General features: G+C 42.6%; 1 protein-coding gene across 2 annotated transcripts in view; it reads right to left on the bottom strand.

Annotated features, from left to right (window-relative positions):
* The window catches only part of SETD2 (SET domain containing 2, histone lysine methyltransferase), a 284,758-nt gene that overhangs the window by 91,878 nt on the left and 172,879 nt on the right, over window positions 1-20,001 (bottom strand). For both annotated transcript variants that reach the window (XM_053713722.1, XM_053713721.1), the window contains exon 14: window positions 6,573-6,618. In XM_053713722.1, the coding sequence (XP_053569697.1) occupies window positions 6,573-6,618 (46 nt within the window). The remainder of the gene's footprint in view (window positions 1-6,572; window positions 6,619-20,001) is intronic.

The following is a 20,001-nucleotide window of genomic DNA, read 5'->3' on the forward strand; positions in this document are numbered from 1 at the left end:
AGGAAATAGCTACCAAAAAAAGAACTTTCCAAGACAAAAGTTTGATATCTATGGAATGAAGAGGTTCAAACTGAACCCCCTGAAGAACTTTAAGAACCAAATTTAAGCTCCAAGGTGGAGCAACAGGTTTAAACACAGGCTTGATTCTAACTAAAGCCTGACAAAATGCCTGAATGTCTGGGACATCCGCCAGACGCTTGTGCAAAAGAATAGATAGCGCAGAAATCTGTCCCTTTAAGGAACTAGCTGACAATCCTTTCTCCAATCCTCCTTGGAGAAAAGATAATATCCTGGGAATCCTGACCTTACTCCATGAGTAGCCCTTAGATTCACACCAATAAAGATATTTACGCCATATTTTATGATAGATTTTCATGGTGACAGGCTTCCGTGCCTGAATTAAGGTATCAATGACTGACTCGGAGAAACCACGCTTTGATAAAATCAAGCGTTCAATCTCCAGGCAGTCAGCCTCAGAGAAATTAGATTTGGATGGTTGAAAGGACCTTGAAGTAGAAGGTCCTGTCTCAGCAGCAGAGTCCATGGTAGAAAGGATGACATGTCCACCAGATCTGCATACCAAGTCCTGCGTGGCCACGCAGGCGCTATCAAGATCACCGATGCTCTCTCCTGCTTGATTCTGTCAATCAGACGAGGGAGCAGAGGAAACGGTGGAAACACATAAGCCAGGTTGAAGGACCAAGGCGCTGCTAGAGCATCTATCAGCGTTGCCTTGGGGTCCCTGGACCTGAATCCGTAACAAGGAAGCTTGGCGTTCTGGCAAGACGCCATGAGATCCAGTTCTGGTTCGCCCCAACGAAGAACCAATTGTGCAAACACCTCCGGATGGAGTTCCCACTCCCCCGGATGAAAAGTCTGTCGACTTAGAAAATCCGCCTCCCAGTTCTCTACACCTGGGATATGGATAGCCGATAGGTGGCAAGAGTGAATCTCTGCCCAGCGAATTATCTTTGAGACTTCTAACATCGCTAGGGAACTCCTTGTTCCTCCTTGATGGTTGATGTAAGCCACAGTCGTGATGTTGTCCGACTGAAATCTGATGAAGCTCATTGTCGCTAGCTGAGGCCAAGCCTGAAGAGCATTGAATATCGCTCTTAGTTCCAGAATGTTTATTGGAAGGAGTGACTCCTCCTGAGTCCACGATCCCTGAGCCTTCAGGGAGTTCCAGACTGCACCCCAACCTAGAAGGCTGGCATCTGTCGTTACAATTGTCCAATCTGGCCTGCGAAAGGTCATACCTTTGGACAGATGGACCCGAGATAGCCACCAGAGAAGAGAATCCCTGGTCTCTTGGTCCAGATTCAGTAAAGGGGACAAATCTGTGTAATCCCCATTCCACTGACTGAGCATGCATAGTTGCAGCGGTCTGAGATGTAGGCGTGCAAACGGCACTATGTCCATTGCCGCTACCATTAAGCCGATTACTTCCATGCACTGAGCCACCGAAGGGCGAGGAATGGAAAAAAGAACACGGCAGGAATTTAGAAGTTTTGATAACCTGGACTCCGTCAAGTAAATTTTCATTTCTACAGAATCTATCAGAGTCCCTAGGAAGGAAACTCTTGTGAGGGGGGATAGAGAACTCTTTCTCGTTCACCTTCCACCCATGCGACCTCAGAAATGGCAACACTATGTCCGTATGAGACTTGGCAATTTGGAAGTTTGACGCCTGAATCAGGATGTCGTCTAAATAAGGGGCCACTGCTATGCCCCGTGGCCTTAGGACAGCCAGAAGCGACCCCAGAACCTTCGTAAAAATTCTTGGGGCTGTAGCTAACCCAAAAGGAAGAGCTACAAACTGGTAGTGCCTGTCTAGGAAGGCAAACCTGAGAAACCGATGATGATCTTTGTGTATCGGAATGTGCAGATAAGCATCCTTTAAATCCACTGTAGTCATGAATTAACCCTCCTGGATCATAGGTAGGATGGTACGAATAGTCTCCATCTTGAATGATGGAACTCTGAGGAACTTGTTTAAGATCTTTAGATCCAAAATTGGTCTGAAGGTTCCCTCTTTTTTGGGAACCACAAACAGATTTGAGTAAAATCCCTGTCCCTGTTCCTCCTTTGGGACTGGATGGATCACTCCCATAACTAGGAGGTCTTGTACACAGTGCAAGAATGCCTCTCTCTTTATCTGGTTTGCAGATAATTGTGAAAGGTGAAATCTCCCTTTTTGGGGGGGAAGCCTTTAAGTCCAGAAGATATCCCTGGGATATAATTTCCAACGCCCAGGGATCCTGGACATCTCTTGCCCACGCCTGGGCGAAGAGCGAAAGTCTGCCCCTACTAGATCCGTTACCGGATAGGGGGCCGTTCCTTCATGCTGTCTTAGAGGCAGCAGCAGGCTTTTTGGCCTGCTTACCCTTGTTCCAGGTCTGGTTAGGTCTCCAGACCGTCTTGGACTGAGCAAAAGTTCCCTCTTGTTTTGCATTAGAGGAAGTTGATGCCGCACTTGCCTTGAAGTTTCGAAAGGCACGAAAATTAGACTGTTTGGCCCTTGGTTTAGACCTATCCTGAGGAAGGGCATGACCTTTTCCTCCAGTGATATCAGCAATAATCTCCTTCAAACCAGACCCGAATAGGGTCTGCCCCTTGAAGGGAATGTTAAGCAGCTTCGATTTTGAAGTAACGTCAGCTGACCATGATTTAAGCCATAGCGCTCTGCGCGCCTGGATAGCAAAACCAGAATTCTTAGCCGTTAGTTTAGTCAAATGAACAATGGCATAAGAAACAAAATAATTGGCTAGCTTAAGTGCTCTAAGCTTGTCAAGTATTTCATCCAATGGAGTCGCTACCTGTAAAGCCTCTTCCAGAGACTCAAACCAGAACGCCGCAGCAGCAGTGACAGGCGCAATGCATGCAAGGGGCTGTAGGATAAAACCTTGTTGAATAAACATTTTCTTAAGGTAACCCTCTAACTTTTTATCCATTGGATCTAAGAAAGCCCAACTGTCCTCGACAGGGATAGTAGTACGCTTTGCTAGAGTAGAAACTGCTCCCTCCACCTTAGGAACTGTCTGCCATAAGTCCCGTGTGGTGGAGTCTATTGGAAACATTTTTCTAAAAACAGGAGGGGGAGAGAACGGCACACCTGGTCTATCCCATTCCTTAGTAATAATTTCTGTAAACCTTTTAGGTATTGGAAAAACATCAGTACACACCGGCACTGCATAGTATTTATCCAGTCTACACAATTTCTCTGGCACTGCAATTGTATCACAGTCATTCAGAACAGCTAAAACCTCCCTGAGTAACACGCGGAGGTGTTCAAGCTTAAATTTAAATGTAGAAATATCAGAATCAGGTTGCATCATCTTACCTGAGTCAGAAATATCACCAACAGAAAGAAGCTCTCCTTCAGCTTCTGCATATTGTGAGGCAGTATCAGACATAGTTCTTAAAGCGTCAGTATGCTCTGTATTTCATCTAACTCCAGAGCTATCTCGCTTTCCTCTAAATACAGGTAGTCTGGCTAATACCGCTGACAGTGTATTATCCATGACTGCCGCCATGTCTTGTAAAGTAAACGCTATGGGCGCCCTGGATGTACTTGGCGCCATTTGAGCGTGAGTCCCTTGAGCGGGAGTCAAAGGATCTGACACGTGGGGAGAGTTAGTCGGCATAACTTCCCCCTCGTCATATTCCTCTGGTGATAAATTTTTTAAAGACAGAATATGATCTTTATTGCTTAAAGTGAAATCAGTACATTTGGTACACATTCTAAGAGGGGGTTCCACCATGGCTTTTAAACATAATGAACAAGGAGTTTCCTCTATGTCAGACATGTTTATACAGACTAGCAATGAGACTAGCAAGCTTGGAAAACACTTTAAATCAAGTTAACAAGCAAATATAAAAAACGGTACTGTGCCTTTAAGAGAAACAAATTTTGACAGAATTTGAAAAACAGTGAAAAAAGGCAGTAAATCAAACGAAATTTTTACAGTGTGTATAATAGACTAACAGAGCATTGCACCCACTTGCAAATGGATGATTAACCCCTTAGTTCAAAAACAGGATCAAAAAAACGATAGACGTTTTTTAAGTCACACCAAACTGCCACAGCCTTGCTGTGGGCCTACCTTCCCCAACAAACGATTTTGGAAGCCTAAGAGCCCTTTAGAGATGTCCTGTAGCATTCAGGGAACTCCTGGATGTCTCAGTCTGTAACTAGGCCCCTCCCACTCATAGTAACACAGTGGAAAGCCTCAGGAAACTGTTTCCAGGCAAATTTAAGCCAGCCATGTGGAAAAAAAACTAGGCCCCAATAAAGTTTTATCACCAAAGTATATCTAAAAACGTTTAAACATGCCAGCAAACGTTTTTTATATTGTAAATATAAAAGAGTATTACCTCAGAAAGTAAGCATGATACCAGTCGCTATTAAATCACTGTATTCAGGCTTACCTTACATAAATTTGGTATCAGCAGCATTTTCTAGCCTTTACATCTTCTAGAAAAATATTAACTGCACATACCTCATAGCAGGATAACCTGCACGCCATTCCCCCGCTGAAGTTATCTCTCTCTTCAGACATGTGTGAGAACAGCAATGGATCTTAGTTACAACCTGCTAAGATCATAGAAATCCCAGGCAGATTCTTCTTTTTTCCTGCCTGGAACAAAATAGCACAACTCCGGTACTATTTAAAAATAATAAACTCTTGATTGAAGCAAAATAACAGCTACATTTCACCACTTATCTCTTACTACCTCCATGCTTGTTGAGAGTTGCAAGAGAATGACTGGATATGGCAGTGAGGGGAGGAGCTATATAGACAGCTCTGCTGTGGGTGTCCTCTTGCAACTTCCTGTTGGGAATGAGAATATCCCACAAGTAATGGATGATCCGTGGACTGGATACACCTTACAAGAGAAATTACAATTGGTGCTATTTAGTGCTCCAGACGCACACCCGTACCTGAGGCTACCTACCTACTTTAAAAAACAGGAAACATGCATTTGACTATAGGAGTAAAATAATGAAAGAAAAAATAATGTGTATTATGTCCCTTTAACACTCTGCACAAGCTGGACCAGAACACAAAAAACATTCGGACTTGCGTTGACACCGGATTTTTCCTACTAGAAGAAATACTGTTCCATATGTTTATATTACAAACACAACAGAAACAGAAGGTCGGTATAAAGCTCCCACTGCCAGCTGGGCACCAATGGCAGACACAGAGGTCCAGATTTTTTCACATCACAAGCTGCCTGAATTTAGCCAAACAGATTTTTCTATTTGAGCTTCAGAAAACCTGCACGTACCAGCTAAAGGCCAATTATAATCTGCTGACAATTAATGTAAATGGACATCTGAATAAGCAGATGAGCATAGCGCTTACAATGCAGTAATATAACCTGCCATTAGAATAGGGCAACATCCATACAGGGGGGGGAATAAGAATAGTTTCTATAGAAAAACTACATAAAGAAAATTGAAATATGTAGAACATGTACACCCCAATATAACAGAGGATAAACAAGAGCTATGGGCAACTTTAAAGGGGCAATGTACTCAGGGAAGCAGTTGTTAAAGAGTTCATTGTATTCAAAGCAGCTGCTGGAACACCCTTTTAAAAGGGCTGGGTTCCCTCCTGATTGGGAGGATGATTTCTACTGCTGCCTTTTGTTTACCTAGCTTTTCTTTAGCCAACACTACAGAGTTTTTTCAGTATAGGTGGAGATTTTCAACAAGCAAAAACAGTTATTTGAAATGACAAAGGGGCTATATTTAAACAAGTTTATACAGTCCTAGCATGTTAAATGGATCACTGGAATAAGATTAATGGGGTTAGTAAAATACAGTGCAATGCCCCTTTAAAGGGACAGTCAACACAAAAATTGTTATAGTTTAAAAAGCTAGATAACGCCTTTACTACCCATTCCACAGCTTTGCACAACTAACATTGTTATATTAATATACTTTAACATTTAAACCTCTAAATTTTTGCCTGTTTCTAAATCCCTAAAAACAGCCCTGTGATCACATACTTTTGTATTTGCTTTTCACATCAGAGGAAGCTAGTTCATGTGAGCCATATAGATAACATTGTGCTCACGCCCGTGGATTCCAACAACACAGCACTAATTGGCTTAAATGCAAGTCAATAGATAAAGTCATGTGATCAGGGGGCTGCCAGAAAATGTTTCGAAACAAGGTAATCACAGAGGTAAAAAGTGTATTAATAACACCATTTTTTTCTGTGCAAAACTGGGGAATAGGTAATAAAGGGATTATCTATCTTTTAAAACAATAACATTTTTGGTTTGACTGTCCCTTTAAGCCCTTGATTGATCAACACAGCACCGGAGAAGAGAGGAACTGAATCTCTGTTTTTGTGTGAAGAAATAAAAGGTCACATTTCTCTTCCAATCATCTTATCACAATGCCAAATTCTTTACTGCATATACAGGGAACATACATTCAATGGAATATTAAGACTTATGCTTTTTAAGTATTAACCATGTCCTTAAAATACCTCCAAGGCCAATACACAGGAACGCCCTAGGCATAGGTAAGAAAACATTGGCCAGACACTTACGCATTTCCTTCTCCGCTTGACTCTTCTTGGGAATACGATACACCTCCTGTAAGCATAAGAATGGCAGTAATTACAGGGCTGATGTATTTATCAAAGAAAAATGCAAGCTGGGTAATGCAGATTATCAGAATGACTAGAACAAAACAAGTTTTTAAAAAAAAAATCACATTTGCTTTGTTCTCATGTTATCCTTTCTTAAAAATCATAACTAGGAAGGCTCAGGAGAAGCAATGCACTACTGGTAGCTAGCTGCTAATTAGTGGCTCCACAATTATGCCTCTTGTCATTGGCTCACCCAATGTGTTTAGCTAGCTCCCATTAGTGCATCACTGCTCCTTCAACAAAGGATACCAGGAGAATGAAGACAATTTTAAAATAGAAGTAGATCTGAAAGTTTTCTAAAATTATATTCTCTGAATCATAAGAAAAATGGTTTATGTCCAAGAATATGTTATATCTTCTAGATAGAAAAAAATGCCTAAACTAATGTTACAGAAACCTCTGGGAGAGTAAGATATTGTAAATAGAATGAATTAAAGGGACATGAAACCCAATATTTGCCTTAGAATATAGAATTTTAAACAACATTCCTGTTAACTTTTATTATCAAATTTGTTTCATTCTCTTGGTATCATTTGTTGAAAAAGCAGCAATGCACTGCTGGTTTCTAACTGAACACATGGAGGAGCCAATGAGAAACTGTATATATATATAATAGAAGTAAATTGGAAAGTTGTTTGTATGCTCTGTCTGAATCATGAATGTCTAATTATGAATTTAATGTCCGTAAATATCTGAATAATGTTATATAATTCTGCACACAGTTGGACTCCGCTCCAGGATCTACTAAGTGGGTCTTTCATATCCAAAGCGCTTTGCGGGCTTGCTGGCTAGCCACAGCACGCCCGGTCGCGCTATTGGACTAAATGTAGCTCGCTCCCGCTACTAGACCAGAGCGAGCTACATTTAGACCAATTCCGTGACTAGCCAGCAAGCCTGCGAAGCGCTTTAGATATCCAAGACCCACTTAGTAGATCCTGGAGTGGAGTCCCACGTTATACTTCAAAATCTAGAAATACTTTTAATTTTTTAAGTTACCGTTAAAAAAGGAAATTTATGCTTACCTGATAAATTGATTTCTTCTATGATACGACGAGTCCACGGATTCATCCTTTACTTGTGGGATATTATCCTCCTGCTAACAGGAAGTGGCAAAGAGCACCACAGCAGAGCTGTCTATATAGCTCTTCCCTTGACTCCACCCCCCAGTCATTTGACCGAAGGTACAGGAAGAAAAAGGAGAAAATAAAAGGTGCAGAGGTGACTGAAGTTTTAAACCAAAAAAAAATATAATCTGTCTTAAATTGACAGGGTGTGCCGTGGACTACTCGTATCATAGAAGAAATCAATTTATCAGGTAAGCATAAATTTCCTTTTCTTCTATAAGATACGACGAGTCCACGGATTCATCCTTTACGGGATACAATACCAAAGCTACAGGACACGGATGAACGGGAGGGATAAGACAGATATCTAAACAGAAGGCACCACTGCTGGAAGAACTTTTCTCCCAAAAACAGCCTCAGAAGAAGCAAAAGTATCAAATTTGTAAAATTTGGAAAAGGTATGAAGGGAAGACCAAGTCGCAGCCTTACAAATCTGTTCAACAAAAGCATTGCTTTTAAAAGCCATGTGGAAGCCACCGCTCTAGTAGAATGAGCTGTAATTTTTTTCAGGAGGCTGCTGTCAAGCAGTCTCGTATGCCAAACGGATGATGCTTTTCAGCCAAAAAGATAGAGAGGTAGCCGTAGCTTTTTGACCTCTACGCTTTCCAGAATAGACAACAAACAGAGAAGATTTTTGACGGAAATCCTTGGTCGCTTGCAAGTAAAACTTCAAGGCACGAACCACGTCCAAGTTATGTAACAGACGCTCCTTCTTAGAAGAAGGGTTAGGACACAGAGAAGAAACAGCAATTTCCTGATTAATATTCTTATTTGAAACAACCTTAGGAAGGAATCCAGGTTTAGTACGCAAAACCACCTTATCAGAATGGAATATAAGATAAGGCGAGTCGCATTGTGACGCAGATAGCTCAGAAACTCTTCGAGCAGAAGAGATAGCAACTAAAAACAGAACTTTTCAAGATAGAAGTTTAATATCTATGGAATGCATGGGTTCAAACGGAACCCCCCTTGAAGAACATTAAGAACTAAATTCAAACTCCATGGCGGAGCAACAGGTTTAAACCCAGGCTTAATTCTAACCAAAGCCTGACAAAACGACTGAACGTCTGGGACATCTGTCAGACGCTTGTGTAGTAAGATTGACAAAGCAGAAATCTGTCCCTTTAAGGAACTAGCTGATAACCCCTTCTCCAATCCTTCTTGGAGAAAGGACAAAATCCTAGGAATCCTAATCTTACTCCATGAGTAGCCTTTGGATTCGCACCAATAAAGATATTTACGCCATATCTTATGATAAATTTTCCTAGTGACAGGCTTCTGAGCCTGAACCAAGGTATCAATGACCGACTCAGAGAATCCCCGCTTAGATAGAATCAAGCGTTCAATCTCCAGGCAGTCAGCTGCAGAGAAATTATATTTGGATGTTGGAGCGGACCCTGAATGAGAAGGTCCTGTCTCAGAGGCAGTTTCCACGGTGGCAGAGATGACATTTCCACCAGGTCTGCATACCAAATCCTGCGTGGCCATGCAGGCGCTATCAATATTACCGAAGCCCTCTCCTGTTTGATTCTTGCAATCAGACGAGGTAGAAGAGGAAAAGGAGGAAACACATAAGCCAGGTTGAACGACCACGGTACTGCTAGAGCATCTATCAGTACAGCTTGAGTATCCCTTGATCTGGACCCGTAACAAGGAAGTTTGGCATTCTGACGAGATGATATCAGATCCAATTCCGGTGTGCCCCATTGATGAATCAATTTCGCAAACATCTCCGGATGGAGTTCCCACTCCCCCGGATGAAAAGTCTGACGACTTAGAAAATCCGCTTCCCAGTTCTCCACTCCTGGGATATATATTGCTGATAGATGGCAAGAGTGAGTCTCTGTCCATTGAATTATTTTGGAAACCTCTATCATCGCTAGAGAACTCTTTGTTCCCCCTTGATGATTGATATATGCTACAGTCGTGATATTGTCTGACTGGAATCTTATGAATTTGGCCGAAGCCAGCTGAGGCCACGCTTGAAACGCGTTGAATATCGCTCTCTGTTCCAGAATATTTATTGGTAATAAGGACTCCTCCTGAGTCCACACACCCTGAGCCTTCAGGAAATTCCAGACTGCACCCCAGAGGCTGGGGTCCGTAGTCACTATGACCCATGCTGGCCTGCGGAAGCACATTCCCTGGGACAGATGATCCTGTGACAACCACCAAAGAAGAGAGAATCCCCATTCCACTGTCTGAGCATCCACAGCTGCAGTGGTCTGAGATGTAAGCGAGCAAACGGAACTATGTCCATTGCCGCTACCATTAGTCCAATTACCTCCATACACTGAGCCACTGATGGCCGAGGAATGGATGAAGTGCTCGGCAAGTGGTTAAGGTCTTTGATTTTCTGATCTCCGTCAGAAAAATCTTCATGTCTACCGAGTCTATCAGAGTTCCTAGGAATGGAATTCTTGTCAGAGGAACAAGTGAACTCTTTTTTTATGTTCACCTTCCACCCGTGAGCTCCTAGAAGAGCCAACACGATGTCCGTGTGAGATTTGGCTAGATGTTAAGTTGGCGCCTGAATCAAAATATCGTCCAGATAGGGTGCCACTGCTATGCCCCGCGGCCTTAAAACCGCCAGAAGGGACCCTAGCACCTTTGTGAAAATTCTGGGAGATGTGGCCAACTCGAAAGGAAGGGTTTGTCCAGGAAGGCGAACCTGAGCAACTGGTGATGATCTTTGTGGATAGGAATGTGAAGATACGCATCCTTCAAATCCACGGTGGTCCTATACTGACCCTCTTGGATCATTGGTAAAATTGTTCGTATGGTCTCCATCTTGAAAGATGGGACTCTGAGAAATTTGTTTAGAGTTTTGAGATCTAAAATCTGTCTGAAGGTTCCCTCTTTTTTGGGAACCACGAGCAAAACCCCTGCCCCTGTTCTACTTTCGGAACTGGGCAGATTACACCCATGGTATATAGGTCTTCTACACAGCGTAAGAATGCCTCTCTTTTTGTCTGGTTTACAGACAAACGTGAAAGATGAAATCTCCCCCTTAGGAGAGAATCTTTGAATTCTAGACGATACCCCTGGGTCACAATTTCTAATGCCCAGGAATCCTGAACGTCTCTTACCCAAGCCTGAGCGAAGAGAGAAAGTCTGCCCCCTACTAGATCCGGTCCCGGATTGGGGACTGCCCCTTCATGCTGTCTTGGTAGCAGCAGCGGGCTTCTTGGCCTGTTTACCTTAATTCCAGGTCTGGTTAGGTCTCCAGACTGACTTGGATTGAGCAAAGTTCCCCTCCTGCTTGGAGGCGGATGAGGAAGTAGAGGGACCGCCTTTAAAGTTTCGAAAGGAACGAAAATTATTCTGTTTGGTCCTCATTTTAACCGTCTTGTCCTGAGGAAGGGCATGACCTTTACCTCCAGTAATGTCAGAAATTATCTCCTTAAGTTCAGGCCCGAATAGGGTCTTACCCTTAAAGGGAATAGCTAAAAGCTTGGATTTAGATGACACATCAGCAGACCATGACTTAAGCCATAACGCTCTACTCGCTAAAATGGCAAAGCCTGCATTCTTAGCCTCTAATTTAGCCATTTGGAAAGCGGCATCTGTAATAAAATAATATGCTAGCTTGAGAGCCTTAATTCTATCCAAAATATCATCTAATGGGGTCTCAACCTTAAGGGACGCTTACCCTGTAAACTAGGCAGTTTAGATAATACCTCTGTAAGGGTAGTAGACATAACTGCAGCCATATCTTGCAGGGTGAAATAATTAGACGCACTAGAAGTACTTGGCGTCTCTTGGGTGGGCGTTAAAGGTTGTGACACTTGGGGAGAAGTAGATGGCATAACCCGATTCTCTTCTGACTGAGAATCATCCCGAGACATACTTTTATCAGCTAAAATATGTTCTTTGCAATGTAAGGCCCTTTCAGTAGATGAGGGACACAATTGAAGTGGGGGTTCCACAATGGCTTCTAAACACATAGAACATTGGCTTTCCTCAATGTCAGACATGTTAAAACAGGCTAGTAATGACCACAAACAGGCTTGAAAACACTTTATTTTGTGGAAAAAATAATCTGAAAAAACGGTACTGCGCCTTTAAGAGAAAAAAAAAGCATACAATTTTTCCAAAACGATAAAATTATCTCAATTTTATGATAAATGTATCCCAACTTGTCAGCCAAGATTGCCCACAAGGAAAGGAATGCTTAACCCTTAAGAACAAAAAACGTTGTACCAAAAACGTTATAGTGAAACAAAAACACCCCCTGCACCTTGCCACAGACCTGCTGTGGCACCTACCTGCCCTCAGGGGTCTGCAAAATCGGATTAACCCTTCGATTAGGCCCAAACTTTCCTGAAAGGCCCACCAGAGTTGGAGCTTGCTGCTTGCATGGGAAAAACTGCGCAACTGAGGCGCGAAAATAGGCCCCGCCTATCTAACTCGATGTCTCACAGCCTTAACAATAACCGCACCAGAGCGGTCTAAAACCTAGCCATGTGTGTTCATATACCCATCTAAGTGAAGCCATGTGTACCCTCCATTGTTAAGATAAAGTCAAAACGTTTGCCACAAAAAACGTTATCTTTAACTCCCAACATAGAAACGTTTGCCCACAAACATCATGTCATCAGAGTCAACCATTTTTTATAGCCCAAAATACAGGTCTAGTAATACCCCTCTCTATACATTAGGATTACTGCTTACCCTTTCCCTCATGGGGATACTATCAGCCAAATCTGAAATAACACAGTCTCTCCAGAAAAAAATAACTGAACATACCTCAATGCTTGTAGCATGAAAAACGTTCCTCACACTGAAGTTTCTTAAGTACTCCTCAGCCATTCTGTGGGAACTACTCTGGATCTTAGTAACAACTGCTAAGATCATCAGTCTCCAGGCAGAAGTCTTCATCCATCTGCTGCCTGGGAAAAAATAGCACTCACCGGTACCATTTAAAATAAAAAAGTCTTGCTTGAAGAAAATAAAAACTAACATTTTATCATCTCTTTCACTTTACCCTTCCTATTACTTAGAGTAGGCAAAGAGAATGACTGGGGGGTGGAGTCAAGGGAGGAACTATATAGACAGCTCTGCTGTGGTGCTCTTTGCCACTTCCTGTTAGCAGGAGGATAATATCCCACAAGTAAAAGGATGAATCCGTGGACTCGTATCTGATAGAAGAAACAAAATGTATGCTAACCCGATAAATTCCTTTCTTTCTTGACACGATGAGTCCACGGATCATCTAATTACTACTGGGAATATCACTCCTGCCCAGCAGGAGGCGGCAAAGAGCACCACAGCAAAGCTGTTAAATATCACCTCCCTTCCCTCCAACTCCAGTCATTCGACCGAAGCAAAGGAGAGAAAGGAAGTAACAAGGTGCAGAGGTGTCTGAAGTTTATAACCTACCAACAAACCCTGTCCAAAAAGAACGGGGCGGGCCATGGACTCGTGTCAATAAATAAATAAATTTTGTTTTCTTTCTAATGACACAATGAGTCTACGGATCATCTAATTACTATTGCGAATCAATACCCAAGCTAGAGTACACATATGATAAGGGAGGGACAAGACAGGGAACCTAAACGGAAGGCACCACTACTTGAGGAACCTTTCTCCCAAAAGAGGCCTCAGCCGAGGCAAAAGTGTCAAATTTACTGAATTTTGAAAAAATTTGAAGAGAGGACCAAGTTGCAGCCTTGCAAATCTGTTCCACAGAAGCTTCATTTTTGAATGCCCAGGAAGAGGAAACAGCCCTTGTAGAATGAGCCGTAACTCTCTCAGGAGGCTGCTGTCCAGCAGTTTCATAGGCAAACCGAATGATACTCTTCAGCCACAAAGAAAGAGAAGTAGCCGTAGCTTTCTGCCCCTTACGTTTCCCAGAGAATACCACAAACAGAGCAGAAGACTGACGAAAATCCTTAGTCGCCTGCAAATAGAATTTTAATGTACGCACCATGTCCAGATTGTGCAGAAGCCGTTCCTTCTGAGAAGGAGGATTAGGACACAAGGAAGGAACAACAATCGCCTGATTAATGTTCCGATCTGAAACTACTTTAGGGAGGAACCCTTCCTTCATACGCAACACTACCTCATCCGAGTGAAAAATAGGGTAAGGAGATTCATACTGTAATGCCGAGAGTTCTGACACTCTACAAGCAGATGATATAGCAACAAGAAACAAAACTTTCCAAGATAACAACTCAATATCTAAGGAATGCATATGCTCAAATGGAGCCCCTTGAAGAACTTTAAGCACTAAATTAAGACAAGGAAGAGTAACTGGCTTGAACACAGGCCTGATCCTGACCAAGGTCTGACAAAACGATTGCACGTCTGGGATGTCCCCCAGACGTTTATGTAACAAAATAGACCAGGCAGATATTTGCCCCTTTTGGGAACTTGCTGATAAACCCTTCTCCAAACCTTCTTGGAGAAAGGACAGAATTCTAGGAATCCTAACTCTACTCCAAGAGTAGCCCTTGGATTCACACCAATATAGATATTTACACCATATCTTGTGGTAAATCTTTCTAGTCACATGTTTACGAGCCTGAATCATGGTCTCAATGACCGTTTCCCAAAAATACACGCTTGGATAAAATTAATCAATCTCCAAGCAGTCAGCTTCAGAGAAACTAGATTTGGGTGAAGGAAGGGCCCTTGAAGTAGAAGGTCCTTCCTCAACGGAAGTCTCCAAGGTGGAAGAGATGACATGTCCACCAGGTCTGCATACCAAATCCTGCAAGGCCACACCGATGCAATGAGGATCACCAACGCCCTCTCCTGCATGATTCGAGCAATGACCCGAGGTAGAAGAGCGAACAGAGGAAATAGCTATGCAAGACTGAAATTCCAAGGTACCGCCAGGGCGTCTATCAGTACAGCCTGAGGTTCCTTTGACCTTGACCCGTACCTCGGGAGCTTGGCATTCTGCCGAGATGCCATGAGATCTAATTCCGGCTGACCCCATTTCAGAATCAGGCTGGAAAATACTTCCGGATGGAGTTTCCACTCCCCCGGGTGGAAGGTCTGCCTGCTCAGAAAGTCTGCCTCCCAGTTGTCCACTCCTAGGATGTGAATCGCCGACAGAAAGCAATTGTGGGTCTCCGCCCACTGAATTATCTTGGCTACCTCTGTCATGGCCAAGGAACTCCTCCCTGATGGTTGATGTAAGACACTGAAGTTATGTTGTCCGACTGGAACCTGACCAACCGGGCCGAGGCTAACCGAGGCCAGGAGAGCATTGAAGATTGCTCTCAGCTCCAGAATGTTTATGGGTAGAACAGACTCCGACCGAGTCCATGTTCCCTGAGCCTTTAGAGAGCCCCAGACTGCTCCCCATCATAGAAGGCTGGCGTCTGTTGTCACAATCAACCAAGAGGGTCTGCGAAAGCAGGTTCCTTGGGAGAGATGATCCTGAGACAACCACCAAAGAAGAGAATCCCTTATGCTTAACTGCAGAGGTCCGAGGTGGAAACGAGCGAACGGGATGATGTCCATTGCCGCTACCATTAGACCGATTACCTCCATGCACTAAGCCACTGATGGCCGAGGAGAGGACTGAAGCGCTAGGCAAGAATCGAAAATCTTTGATTTCCTGAATTCTGTCAGAAAAATCTTCATTGATAAGGAATCTATTATGGTTCCCAAGAAAATGACCCTTGTATTCGGAACTAAGGAACTATTTTCCAAATGTACCTTCCATCCGTGAGATCGCAGGAAAGATAACATTTCCATGTGGGATCTTGCTTGTTGAAAGGAGGGCGCCTGAACCAGAATGTCGTGCAGATAAGGCGCCACTCCAATTGGACACATTGTTGTACACCCTTAGATATTTTTAGATCTCTTCAGCCGTTTAGCGCTATCCCCTCATTCTTTGCCAATCACACCTTGTAAGGAATGGATAAAAGCTTAGATTTAGATGATACATCCGCAGACCAAGACTTTAACCATAAAACCCTGCACGCCAAAACAGCAAAGCCAGAAATGTTTGCTCCGAACTTGATGACTTGTAAAGAAGCGTCCGCAATAAAAGAATTAGCCAACTTTAAAGACTTTATTCAACAGGATTCTTTTCCTGGAGGAAATTTAGGCTAGAATTGAGTCAGAAAATGCATCAAACCATTATGCAGCCGCACTGGTAAGTGTCGCAATACACGCAGCAGGTTGCCATTGGAACCCCTGGTGAACATATATCCTTTTAAAAATAGCTTCTAACTTCTTATCCATGGGATCTTTAAAAGAACAACTATCCTCAATAGGAATAGTGATCCTCTTAGCCAAAGTGGAAATAGCTCCCTCTACCTTAGGAACCGTCTGCCAAGATTCCTTAATAGAGTCCGCAATAGGAAACATCTTCCTAAAAATTGGAGAGGGGGGAAAAGGGAATACCAGGCTTCTCCCACTCCCGTGAAATAATTTCTGAAACACGATCTGGAACAGGAAAAACTTCCGCCACAGAAGGAACTTCAAAAAACTTGTTAAGCTTACTAGCTTTCTTGGGAGTAACTATGACCGTCAAATCAAGTAACCAAAACCTCCCTGAGTAACAAACGGAGGTGCTCCAGCTTAAATCTGAAAGAAACAACCTCAGAATCAGCCAAAGGAGGCACACTATAAGAGTCTGAAATTTCACCTTCAGATGCAACTGAAATATCTTCTTCCTCAATCCTGTGAGGACAGATTTGCAACAGAATCAGAACTCCTTTTACGCTTACCCTGCAACACAGGAAAAGCAGACAAAGCCTCAGTTATAGCAGAGGTTATCCGAGTAGCCATATCCTGTAAAGAAAAACCAACCTGAGACGAAACGCAGGGCACTGCATGTGAAGATTGAGATGATTGGGGAGAAAGCTGCGTTACAGCTTGAACAGGAGGCTCCTGAACAACATTCTCCTGAGAAAAAGAAGGCTCTATTAAAAAGCATATCCCTATACTGCAAAGTTCTCTCTATACATGAGGAACAGAAAGGGATAGGTGGCTCTACATTAGCATCTAGACTAAAATTGCAGGTAACAGCTTGCAAGTCCTCTTGGTCCATTTTACACACAAAAGAAAATTGAATCTTAAAAAACGCTACTGTCTCTTTAAATAGTGCAACTGTCTCTTTAAATAAAGCTACTGTGTCTATATCCAGAAAAAATAAAAAGCCCTGAGCTCCATCAAGCACCTCTGCACACTACCAACTGAGGTGTTAAATGAACCTCCTACCAACCGGAGGAAAACTTGCGCACACAAGACAAACTGGTCACGCTGAAACTCCACCAAGAAACTGCAGCACCGTGAGTAAACACACAGAGAGGAAGAGCGCGCAACCCTCGAGCTAATCAAACCAAACTCCGCCCATCGTGGCCGTTTACACAACCTTCCGGTCGGCATGACAGTTCTAAATAAAACACCGCCGGGAGGAAACCAGAGGACTCAAAATGTTTATTAAAGCTGCCTGTCAGAAAAACGCTACTAACATTTTAAACACACACACTAGCCAAATACAAAGCCCAAACAGCCTCAGCTGCAAACTACACAACAGTGCCCCACACAACTGCCAAGAGTTAGATAAAAACAGAACACAGTCAGACATAAATTAACCCCCTAAGTGCAATATCTATCTAAGAACAGCACTTACCTCAAAAAAAATCTGCCCAGCAGCAGGGCAGCTTACCAAGTTTGAAAGGAAACACTCCTTACATAGACCTGTGGAAAAACAAAAAAAGGCTGAATAAACTTACTCAGACTTTTTAAAATAAGGGCAGCATCAACATGGGAGGTGCTCAAAAGCCACCATTGCTCTACTGAAGAGACTGACATGGACTACAGCTATACCCCAGAAAAAAGTCAGAGCAGTTTGCTCTGCTTTAAAAATAACAAACTCTTGATTGAAGAATCAGACACCTACTTTACCACCTCCATGCAACTACAAGTAAAGAGAATGACAGAAGTTTGTGGGTAAGGGGAGTGGTATGATGATCCGTGGACTCACCGTGTCATTAGAAAGAAAAAATATTTTTCTTTTTAAAAAAAATCGATTTTTTCTTTTTAAAAAAAATTGATTTTTTTTTTATCCACCTTGTTTCCTGTTAATGCTGCAGGGACAGGATCCCAAGGCAGAACATGCTGTGATCTAAGAAATCATTGCAGGAAATGCATCATGTCTGCAGACAGAATGTGATACATGCAGCAACTGTTAGTGCTTTTGCTTTGAGGTGCTGCTCACATCAGGCTGTTTTCTTCAAACAGTGCTGTGCTCCAACTGCACTGATGTTTTCTTTAACACAGTGCAGCCAGAGTGAAGCACTGTTCGAAAAGAACAGTCAAATACAGAGCAGCACTGCAAAATGGCAACGCATTGATGATTGGCTCTCACTGATTTTTTCAAAGCACCCCCTAACCTTTCCTGGCTTGCAAAGCTGTGACTCCTGAATGTAACATTGCTTTTTTATTACTACATTTTCACATTATAATTATATGATCTTAGACCAAGAATAGAAACAAATTTATTCGAGAGAGAAAAAAAACTTAAAAATGTCTTTTTCTCTGCAGCGAATTTACAATACATTTTTAAATGCTACAAAATATTATAAAACTTTAAAAACAGCAGTTAATCTACACTAATCAACAGACTCCAATTGAGCTGATGCTTTAGTGTAACTGACTAATTTAAAAACAGAATTTATGCTTACCTGATAAATTACTTTCTCCAACGGTGTGTCCGGTCCACGGCGTCATCCTTACTTGTGGGATATTCTCTTCCCTAACAGGAAATGGCAAAGAGCCCAGCAAAGCTGGTCACATGATCCCTCCTAGGCTCCGCCTACCCCAGTCATTCAACCGACGTAAAGGAGGAATATGCATAGGAGAAAATCATATAATACCGTGGTGACTGTAGTTAGAGAAAATAATTCATCAGACCTGATTAAAAAAACCAGGGCGGGCCGTGGACCGGACACACCGTTGGAGAAAGTAATTTATCAGGTAAGCATAAATTCTGTTTTCTCCAACATAGGTGTGTCCGGTCCACGGCGTCATCCTTACTTGTGGGAACCAATACCAAAGCTTTAGGACACGGATGATGGGAGGGAGCAAATCAGGTCACCTAGATGGAAGGCACCACGGCTTGCAAAACCTTTCTCCCAAAAATAGCCTCAGAAGAAGCAAAAAGTATCAAATTTGTAAAATTTGGTAAAAGTGTGCAGTGAAGACCAAGTCGCTGTCTTACATATCTGATCAACAGAAGCCTCGTTCTTGAAGGCCCATGTGGAAGCCACAGCCCTAGTGGAGTGAGCTGTGATTCTTTCAGGAGGCTGCCGTCCGGCAGTCTCATAAGCCAATCGGATGATGCTTTTAAGCCAAAAAGAGAGAGAGGTAGAAGTTGCTTTTTGACCTCTCCTTTTACCAGAATAAACAACAAACAAAGAAGATGTTTGTCTGAAATCCTTTGTAGCCTCTAAATAGAATTTTAGAGCACGAACTACATCCAAATTGTGTAACAAACGTTCCTTCTTTGAAACTGGATTCGGACACAAAGAAGGCACAACTATCTCCTGGTTAATGTTTTTGTTAGAAACAACTTTCGGAAGAAAACCAGGTTTAGTACGCAAAACCACCTTATCTGCATGGAACACCAGATAAGGAGGAGAACACTGCAGAGCAGATAACTCTGAAACTCTTCTAGCAGAAGAAATTGCAACCAAAAACAAAACTTTCCAAGATAGTAACTTAATATCTACGGAATGTAAGGGTCCAAACGGAACCCCTTGAAGAACTGAAAGAACTAAATTGAGACTCCAAGGAGGAGTCAAAGGTTTGTAAACAGGCTTGATTCTAACCAGAGCCTGAACAAAAGCTTGAACATCTGGCACAGCCGCCAGCTTTTTGTGAAGTAAAACAGATAAAGCAGAAATCTGTCCCTTCAAAGAACTTGCAGATAATCCTTTCTCCAAACCCTCTTGTAGAAAGGATAGAATCTTAGGAATTTTTATCTTGTTCCATGGGAATCCTTTAGATTCACACCAACAGATATATTTTTTCCATATTTTATGGTAAATTTTCCTAGTTACAGGCTTTCTAGCCTGGATAAGAGTATCAATGACAGAATCTGAAAACCCACGCTTTGATAAAATCAAGCGTTCAATCTCCAAGCAGTCAGTTGGAGTGAAGCCAGATTCGGATGTTCGAATGGACCTTGAACAAGAAGGTCCTGTCTCAAAGGTAGCTTCCATGGTGGAGCC

This window comes from Bombina bombina, chromosome 5 (genome assembly GCF_027579735.1).
Source record: "Bombina bombina isolate aBomBom1 chromosome 5, aBomBom1.pri, whole genome shotgun sequence".
Taxonomy (NCBI): Eukaryota; Metazoa; Chordata; class Amphibia; order Anura; family Bombinatoridae; genus Bombina; species Bombina bombina.